Genomic DNA, 10,698 nt, shown 5'->3' on the forward strand with positions numbered 1-10,698 from the left:
CAGAACTGAGCTTAAGCCCTCAAATACACCTGATGACTTCTGAGTGTACAGCTGATTGAGACGCTACCGCAGTCTGGGGAATGTCTGCTAGATGTGTCCCTAAAAGAAAGAAATATTCTGTATATGAGGATTTAAAGGGGCACTCTGTAATGTTGTGGGGGTTTTTTTATGTTATGTTTTTTTTTTTTTTTACAACACAAAACTTTGAGTAAAAGTGAAAAATACATCCATATAAGTCCAAACAATGATCAACAACAATAATCATCACTTTTATAGTTCTGATATTAAAAAATGCATTAAAAGCCTATAGAAAAATAAATAAATAAATACAAATTCTGTTTACCTTACAGTAAAAAGTATTTCTTATCAACATTTTCTAGTAAATATAAATATTAAAGGGTGAGAAAATGTTAACAGTTAACCTTAACTGTAAGTAATCAATAAATAATAATGAAATATATTGATGTACTTTTACTTGTTAATGAGAAAATTACTATTTGATATGTCAAGGTAATGCATAATACACTACTGTAAAAAGTACAAGAAAGAGTACAAGTGTGTGTGTGTGTGGGGGGGGGGGGTCTAAGCAAGTGACCATGTCCCTAAGAAATCTTTGCTAATAAATGGAGAAAATGGACAGTTTTGTTGGAGTAAAAGTGTGTAAAAATATTACAGTAAAAACTTGTTAATATGTTAACTTTGCCAAGCTGCAGTAGGTAACTTTTGTAAAAATTGTATTTTTTACATATTTGTTAAACCTGTCATTATGTCCTGACAGTAGAATATGAGACAGAAAAATCAAGCTCCTCTGGCTCCTCCCAGTGTCCTATTACCATCTGCAGAAATACATCGCTCCTGTTAAGAAACAACCAATCAGAGCTGCGGTCCGTAACTTTGTTTGTGTTCAAAATGTAGAAAAATGAAGATAATAAGTGAGTACACCATGAATCCATTTTCCAAACCGTGTTTTTAGCTTGTCCTGAATCACTAGAGTGCACCTATAATAAGTGTTTATATTAGGACTATTTTAGATTGCTTCGGGGGTACCGCGGCGGAGTAACCCAGTACCTTTGTGATTCTTCATAGACATAAACAGAGAGAAGTAGTTCCGGCTACGATGTTCTTCCGCAAGACGCAAGCAGTTCTGTTTATTAACCGCTAGAGCGTCAAAAGTTACCGTACAAATTATGTCAAAGTGTGGCCACTGTACAGTCCAAACATTATGATTATGAGTGGGAAAAATGTCCAACAAGTGGAACACACACACACGCACACACACAAAAAATTACAATAAAAATACAAATAAAGTTTATTTGCTTATGGAAGCAAAGATTTCATGTTTAAATATAATTATGAATTTATGGGATGTCTGGCAACTTGTTTTTCTAAAAAAAAAACAACAACAACAACAAAACAATAAAAATAAGAAAACATTAAACAAACAAAACAAAGCGAAAATGCTTCGATGTGAAGCAGCAGCAGTTAGTAAACAAACACTATGCACAGACTGACATCTGTCACTACAGAGTCCTCCTGGGATGAATATGAGCTTCTTTAATACACTTGGCTGACTTTATTTGGCGTAGAGAAGTAAAACAATATTTCATCCTATCCATTTAAAAAGTGTTTTTTTTTCCTGTATGGAATTTCATTCATATGCACAAAAATAAACTTTCTACAAAACTTATTTCATGCATTTAAGTGAAAGCCTTTAGATCAAAACAACATGAGATAATCTTCTTTTAAAATATGAAACACGTAGGGCATAGAGAAATTGGATGACTGCTTCATGATGCACAAGTGTTTCTGATCAAATCACAACCCAATAGTGGCATGTTGCATTGCAAATTAATACTCCATTTAGTGTTAGTGACTGAGTTCTGCTCAGTGAAGCAAACCTAAGGGTCAGCAGGATCTAGTGTGTGCGGTTTGTGTTTCACTCGTTGTCTGACAGCGTGGGTGAGATTGCCTGTAGAATATAATAATACATCATTATGCTTCCTGAGATCTATAATGAAAACCCATTGAGTTTTCTGTCACAGCTGTCCTTGATAGTGTGTCCATCAGAATATGGATTCAGTGGGATGTGTAATGGCACATTGATTTTCTGCGGAAGGTGAGGAGTGACGGACTGAATCTTGTTGGTTTTTTCCCGACTCAATCAAATCTCTGGACACTTCTTACAGTTGATGGAAGGGATTTTTATTGTTTTATGGCTATTGAGCTTCAGAGAAGGTTAAAGTTGGTATAATATTAATCTCTAAACCAACTTTGACAATTGAGAGACAGAATCTGGCTTCCCAGAGAAGAAGTTTATTGCTCAGCAGGAGGATTAATTGAACTTTGTCTCAGATGTTTCTCCTAAAATTCCTTAGCAGAAATAAAAACGCAAGGAATTAGCTGATGTGCAGTAAAAGTAGAAAGCTCAACAAAAAACAAAAAAAAAAAAGGAAAAAAAAATAGGAGCTAAGATCATTCGGTTTAGAAATGTTCATATCTGTCTTGAGTCAGGGTTATTATTGTTTACTAAAACTAAAACCATAATAAAAAGCTACTTCAAATAAATGTAAACTGAAAAAATAAATAAATAATTATAATTTATGTATAATATTATTATTTATAAAAAAAAAATATATATATAATATATAATATATATATATATATATATATATATATATATATATATATATATATATATATATATATAAAGTTTTTCTATTGCAACATAGTAAAGTAACACAATTAAAATAATTAAAACTAAAATAATTACTAAAATAATAAGCAACAAATCAAAAAAAAATTAGGTGAAAAAATTATATGTATATTAACAAAACGGATAATAGGACATCATTGATACTAAAATAACACTGGTCTGGGCACAGTTTGTTTGGGGGGTGGGGGAGCATGAGGTCTTCATTTTTTCTTCATATCTCACTGTTGTCTAAGAGGAAAACTTTGCTTTTTGATGCAAATGACATAAGCACTATTGCACAAGGCTTTATTAATGGCAGCAGTTATGAACATATCTGCACCTATATCAAATCAATTGATATATAGTCACCTTTTTCCTCAATCCAGAAAGATTAAGTCTAAGGTCACTCTGAATGATATCCAATGCTTCTGATAGCATTATCAGGTGATTCAATCGTTCTGTATCTGAAAGCGAAATGAGTTAAACTAGAACACTCTGACAGCTGGATGATTTTATTAGATGACAAGGCTATATTTCATAAGAAAAGTGAGAAGTGAAAACTTTTCTAATCATAGTCTACTATTGTAATGTATTATAATTATAAACGCCTTGGTTCGGAGCGCAATTCGTTTCAAAGGATCCTTTACGGCGCTCTGTTATTTTTCTAGTTTTTTTTTTTTTTTTTTTTTTATTCGTCTTACACCGAAAATAGCATTCTTCCGCTTTCTGCCAAATAAGATGTAGCCTACTACTTTTATGCGAACGCTTATGGAACATTGAAATAATTCTGCAAACATCATGGGAATGTGAGGCTACTTTTATATGCGCTCTTTAAAAATGTAGTATGGGCTCACATAAAAACCGTTTCCGTTATATGAACGTCCAACTCAAACGTTTCAGAAAATAAATAAATAAATAACGCGCTAATAACGTTTCGGTCTCATGAGTTCTATGACGTTCTATGAACCTTCCTGGAAGAGCGTTTGTTCTTAGAAAACCAGGCCAGAACGTTCGCCAAAGTTCTGATGACGTTTTTGTGAGCTGGGTTCATGCAGATAGAAAATAATAAATGAATGAATAAATAAAGTAATTAATTCCACGGAGCATTCAAGCAAACTCCACTTGCTGGTAGGCTATTTTTTTATTTGTTTCAATCACTCTTCAAGCTCCCATATTATAGTCTATATACAGATGGATGAGATGATGGACAGATGCTTTTTCTGCGTCAAAGAGAACAAAACCGAGTCTGGTCCACCTGGAGAATCCTCTGATCTTTGCTGTCATGACGCATGACTGACATGACAAAGACTCTCTTCATCACACAGAACAACTAATACAGCAGGAAATATTGCAAATACAATGAAATAGATTACAATAAATTAAATCGATCACACCTTTAATGATCTGCTCTCCTTTTACATTTAAAATCCAGTTCACTTTTGGGCCAAACTATCTGTTGCTTATCCTATAGCGCCACCTGCTGAGCATAAAAAAATACATTACATTTATATTATTTAAAATAACGTCACACCAACCTACAAAACTTGAAGAACCAGTCTAAACATGATAACGATTAATTAAATAACACCATAAGGCTTGCTGTGGTTGATTTCCTAAGAGTTTAACCTTACTGAAGCCCCTCATGAGTAAAAACACTGAACTTTTCTATTTACTAACATTTAAGATAATTATAAATTAAAGGTTGATAGAATATTTTATTTTATTTTATTTCTCGCACCTTATTATTATTATTATTTTTATTTTATTTTTTTTACAGCTGCGCTGAAAAAAAAGTCAATCTGGCACCCGTCTGAAAGTAGGCGTGTTTGTTTACATTTCTCTCTGCGCCACGCGACCGTGCGTGATGACGTACTCTGTACGCAGCGCTCTGGCTCTCGGAAGAGAGGAGGCAGGTTAGCTTTCAGAAAACCGGACTAAAATGATGCAGAAAACGGTAAATACGGAATTTTTTTATACGGCGTGAGTGAGTCAGAAGACTATACTAATATTTACGCTTCTCATTCATGAACAAAAATGTCTCTGTCGTCTGTTTACATCCATTTCAAGTCTCTTGAAATGCTAACAGTAGGCTACAGCAGGTTAGCCTGATCGCTGATGTGAATTTTGACAGTTTACTAGTTTAAAAGATACAAGTTGTTTCCTCCGACTACCAACGTTGATCTTTTTTTAAGATTTTGTTTCATCTTTATTTTCATTTAGACGATTTTACAATTTAGACGTAGTACAATTTTCAATGTAAATAGCTTTCACGGTCTTTCTGACATTCACAAATATAGTTCATTCTATTATTATTATTTTACTGCCTAACTATTTTATTAATTACATGATGAGGTCTGTTACAGGCTGAAGCCCACATTTGTTTTCATTTATTAAATTAGATGATGTTTTATGTGTATTGACACCAAAATACAGAGTTTAACTGGAAAGTGAAGTATAGGCTACGTGTTACAATCATTCTATCATTTACAAACTGTTTATTGTCCAAATGTTTATTCTGAAAATGAGTAAAACTGCTGTGAATATTGAAAATCTTTAACATTTACCATGAATTGGATAAGCTAAACAATAGCTCGAAATGTAGGCTGATATACATATACATAAATACATAACATAAATGTATAAACAACAGCAGATGTATGATTTTCCGGCTTAACACATACCTAAATGTTATATTAATATTTGGTTTATTAGCAAGGGATACATTGGTGCCAAAACAGCGAAGGTTATTTATTTTGCTGTTCTGGCTGCACAGTTATGCAATAATTCTTTATTGTACAAATTAAGTATTAAAATGTTCATACAATCACGATTCCATGAAATGACATAGGAATTATTAGAAATGTTAACAACAACAGACATGTGATTTCTCAGCTTGTACACATGGGATAAATATGAATATTTGCTATATTACTAAGTGATATATTGGCACCAAAATTCAGAGTTTGACCAGACGATGAAGATTATTTTTTGCTTTCCAGTTATACAGTTATTTGCATTTTGTTATTTGCATGTCTCATTGTCGTTCGATCCCGTGCACTATTTAGTATAGATGATTTTGACTAGTGTACACTAATCTACCCTGCCTTTTTCTTAGAGTGTTTAGATTCTGTGTAAACATGGAGACCGATGCGAACTCCTTCCACGTGGAGTTCCCGGATTTTTCCTGCTCGCTCCTGAAGAAGCTGAACCAGCAGCGACAGAGAGGGCAGCTGTGCGACCTCATCGTGTCCATCGGCGGGCATCAGTTTCGCGCCCACCGTGCGGTTCTGGCCGCCAGCTCTCCGTACTTCTGCGATCAGGTGCTGCTGAAGAACAGCGCCCGCGTGGTGCTGCCGGACGTCATGCATCCGTGTGTTTTCGAGCAGCTCCTGTTGTCGTGCTACACGGGAGGGCTTTCGGTGCCGTCCGGAGAGGTGGTTGCTTTCTTAACAGCCGCGAGCTTCCTGCAAATGTGGCACGTGGTAGACAAATGCACTGAGCTTCTGGAAGTAGGGAAGAAACACCGGATGGAGCATGGATCATCTCCAAAAGGTGATGGTTATGCCACTGATAATGAGGATGCTGGTCAGACTGCAGGTCAGGGAGAAGATCTAGCCGATCAAGGGCCAGGCACATTAGAAAGCGCTGGTTGTTCATCTCCAGATGATCCGAGCAGCGAAAATGGCTCGGATGCAATAGAAAGCCAGTGCTCTAGACCGGCTTATGTGCCGCCGAGCATAATGGGACACAGAAAGAAGGTGCATGTGAAAGTAGAAAGGCAGAATCGAGATGCTTGCGATGGCGTGTTTGGCGGCGAGCACGCCGTAAACGATCCAGACCAAAACTCTCACAATCCCAACACAGCAGAGGATAGTTTTGATGAGAAACTGGTGGAGTGCTTGGATCGAGATTGCACCTACGAAGAGCCCTTGGACTTCTACGGGACCTCCGTGGAGGGCTTTTCGCAAGCCTCGGACGAGCTTTCCAACCCAATGCTCGAAGGAGGTTCAGATGTTTCTAAAGATGAGACGCCGGATGACAGCGGCCTAAAGGAGCAGACCTCGCACTCAGGCTTCGCTTCGGTGGTTTATAAGCTCTATCCGTGCCAGTGTGGTAAAAGTTTCACGCACAAAAGCCAGAGGGACCGGCACATGAGCATGCATCTGGGTCTGAGGCCATTCGGATGTGCCGTTTGTGGCAAAAGCTTCAAGATGAAGCATCACCTGGTGGGCCACATGAAGATCCACACGGGCATCAAACCCTACGAGTGCAGCCTGTGCTCCAAACGCTTCATGTGGAGAGACAGCTTCAACCGACATACCTCCACGTGTGCACGGGCCCATCAGAGCCGACGGGCCTCCCAGAGCGTTTGAGAAACCTCAGCCTAGAAGCATCCTTCACCTGAATGCCAAACTAGCCAGTGTAAGATTATTCTAAACAAGCACCTCAATTTTCAACTGAAGCCTTTCTGTCCGGTTTGTTCAGGTGTGACCTACTGGTCAAAAGTTTGGAATAATTACATTTTTTTTATGTTTTTAGAAGAAGTTTCTTCTGCTCACCGAGGCTGCATTTATTTATAAAAAAAAAAAAATACAGTAAAATTAGTAACATTGTGAGATATTATTATGATTTAAAACAACAGTTTTTTTTTATTTTAAAGCTGCGGTCGGTAACTTTTGACGCTCTAGCGGTTAATAAACAGAACTGCTTGTGTCTTGCGGAAGAACATTGTAGCCGGAACTACTTCTCTCTGTTTATGTCTATGAAGAATCACAAAGGTACTGGGTTACTCCGCCGCGGTACCCCCGAAGCAATCTAAAATAGTCCGAATGTAAACACTTATTATAGGTGCACCCTAGTGATCCAGGACAAGCTAAAAACACGGTTTGGAAAATGGATTCATGCTGTACTCGCTTATTATATACATTTTTCTACATTTTGAACACAAACAAAGTTACGGACCGCAGCTCTGATTGGTTGTTTCTTAACAGGAGCGATGTATTTTCTGCGAATGGCAATAGGACACTGGGAGGAGCCAGAGGAGCTTGATTTTTTCACAGATTATCTGTCTCATATTCTACTGTCAGGACATAATGACAGGTTTAACAAATATGTAAAAAAATATATTTTTACAAAATTTACCTACTGCAGCTTTAATGTATATTAAAATAGAATATATTCTTGTGATCAAAGCTGAATTTTCAGCATCATTTCAGCATCTTCAGTGTCACATGATCTTCAGAAATCATAAGAAACAATACTTGTAATTGAGCATCAATAATAACTGATAATAACTAAGCAGTAAATCAGCATATGAGAAAGGATCTTGTGACACTGAAGAATGGAGTAATGATGCTGAAAATACAGAAAAAAATGACATTTAAAAATATATTCAAATGAAAAAAAGTTGTTTTAAATTGTAATAATTTCATCCTTTTTTTACTGTATTATTGATCAAATAAATGCAGCCATGGTGAACAGTAGAGACTTCTTAAAAACAACAAGTAAAAAAATAATAATATTATTAACTTTTGACCGGAAGTCTCTGCACATGCAATGAGGTAAAGTCAACATGAAGTCAAACATGTCTCCTCTTAATAGATGTTATTCTAGTAAAATGCCATTTTATGTTGACTTCAGTGTCCTTAATGTGATTAGTATATCTGAAGGAACAAATATGACCACATTCTACACAAGAGCCTCAAATGCTGTCAAAATATTCAGGTTTAAAGACTCACTAAGCGCTTTGGAGTTAAAACAAGGTTTATCTTATGTAAATAGAAATATTCTCCAATGCAGCATTATGCTGGATTTGATTTGCTTTGGTTGAGCTGGATTCTATTTCAGATCTCTGTTGCTAGAGCATTTCCAATAGGATTTCACAGAGAACGGTTCCTGTTTCAGCTGCTACAGTAATCTATTCGAATCCATTTCATCCTCTAAAAGTCAACAGATTCATAAGGAGGATTTTGAAAGGAAAGAGTTAATAAATGACATTGACATTTCCATCTCCTTCTGTGAACAGTATTCTTCAGTATGTGTTTTTTTAGAATGTGCCATAATTGTAAAATATTATAAATGTCATCTCTAAATGGGAGAATCTCTCAAAAAACAAGTCCAAGTCATATTTCACAAACACAGAAAAAAGAAAAAGCATAAAGATACTGAATCCTTCTTTAGCACATTTACTATTTTAATTAGTTTTACTGTTTAGTTTGTTTGTAATTCTCTGTGTTTTAAATGGGGATTCTCATTATTGTCTTATTACTTTAATAAAGTAATTAGATTAATCCTTTTTACTGTCACAATTTTGAATTAAAGTTTTGGTAATGAAAAAGGTTTTATTTTCTTTATGCAAAATATAACTTCATATTCCCATTAATGAATGCATTTCTTTTTTTATATTTTGGGGATAACATTTTTTTCTTGATGGGTTTGTGAAATTCAGTTGTATTTACATTATACCATTTTTTAATTTAAAGTAAAAAAGTAAAATTAAAGTGGATTTAAAAGAGGAATATCAAAGCACAGCCACATGTAAATATCAAATATCAATTAAATGAATCGGAGAACACATTTTTATTATTTTAGTTTACAAAGACATTTCATGCAAAAATCAAAAGAGCACAAAAAGCAGACTATAACAAAGTGAAAGGGCTGTAAAACAATTGTAGAAAAGCAGCTGGGTGTTTACTTGTATTATTTTCTGAATCTGATGTACAGAATGTGCCATGCTATTACGATGTGTTTGTGAATTAACTGCAAACCTCAGTTACAACGATACCTCAGACGCTGTGGTATTCAGTAGTTTAAGATGGTGCATGGAATTTAATTAGAACAAAATGTAAGCTTATTTTATTATAGTTTTACAGTAGATCAAAAATAAAAAAAATAGGGCTTTTCTTAGAATATTGAATTATATCTGAAAGTGAAAGATTTCAAACATGTAGTTTCGGCAATCGCCAATTATTGGTAAGTTGTACTGTAGTATGTAAAAAGTATTTGTTATTTTATACTATGAATGTGCAAATATCGATATGCCTCAAACAGAACAAACAAATGACAATCATGTAGGCAGAAACAGAACATGTGAAAGTTAAGTAATCAGTATCGTTAAAAATCACCTGTCAGTAGTCAAATATATTTATGGAAAATAAATTCAACCATGAATTTATATATATATGAAAAGTGACCAAATGTTCTTAGTTTATAGGCAGACCTTTAGGATGTTGGACGGATCACTACCTCATCAGGACTGTTTATCAGAGCACGACTAGTTTATCACAAAACCTTTCTTTGCAGACGGCACCAATTACCACTTACACTTCTGTTGTGTTTTCTTCTTATAGAAGAACTTTGTGAAAATGTGTGAGATTTGTATAAAAATGTGTTTAGCAATAAATGTTTTATTTGTACTGGAGATCCTGGGTTGTTGTAAGAAGAATGATTCATTTTGTGTTTTAAATTGCAGGTTTCAGTCAGTAGATGGCAGTCTCAACTGGCATCATTGGTTCTATGAGCAAATAGGCCACTGCAATTAAAAAAACATATTTATGGTAATTTACTTTCATAGAGAGAGAGGTATATGCAGTTGTTTGCTTATATATAGTCAAACCAACAATTATTCAGACATTGGATATAATTTTTGATATCACACACACACACACACATATATGCATGCAAACAACTTAAATGAAGACAAATACTTAAATACAGAAAATCTTTCGTTTTTATCTCTAAAGAGTGTCTTTCATTATATAAAGTTGACTTAAAAATCATCTTAAAAATAGATTTATTTTAGATTTGTAAGTATGTAATTTAGTTAAAACTATAATAAGATTGGTTAGATGTTAGTAGAGGAAGACATCATTGTTACTGAGATGCACCTGCGCGTCCACTTCAAATTCACTTAGACCCGGTGCTTCAACGCGATTGGCTAGCGCTCCGTGGTGGGCAGGGTTGAATATGTGTATGACGCATGTGATTGGGCAGTTGACCTGTCCGTT

At 35.1% G+C, this 10,698-nt stretch overlaps 1 protein-coding gene across 1 annotated transcript; it reads left to right on the top strand.

Moving 5' to 3' along the window:
- The first annotated feature begins 4,561 nt into the window (after positions 1-4,561).
- On the top strand, positions 4,562-7,154 carry LOC113073335 (zinc finger and BTB domain-containing protein 43-like). Its single transcript, XM_026246255.1, has 2 exons — positions 4,562-4,646; positions 5,808-7,154. Exon 2 carries the CDS (start codon positions 5,830-5,832, stop codon positions 7,063-7,065), a length of 1,236 nt encoding a protein of 411 aa, XP_026102040.1. The 5' UTR covers positions 4,562-4,646; positions 5,808-5,829; the 3' UTR covers positions 7,066-7,154.
- Positions 7,155-10,698: the final 3,544 nt, after the last annotated feature.

Source organism: Carassius auratus, chromosome 5, assembly GCF_003368295.1.
Source record: "Carassius auratus strain Wakin chromosome 5, ASM336829v1, whole genome shotgun sequence".
In the NCBI taxonomy this organism is placed as follows: domain Eukaryota; kingdom Metazoa; phylum Chordata; class Actinopteri; order Cypriniformes; family Cyprinidae; genus Carassius; species Carassius auratus.

Bases quoted from the DNA above. Each gene is read 5' to 3' on its own strand.
- LOC113073335 (XM_026246255.1), top strand. From the start codon at position 5,830: ATGGAGACCGATGCGAACTCCTTCCACGTGGAGTTCCCGGATTTTTCC.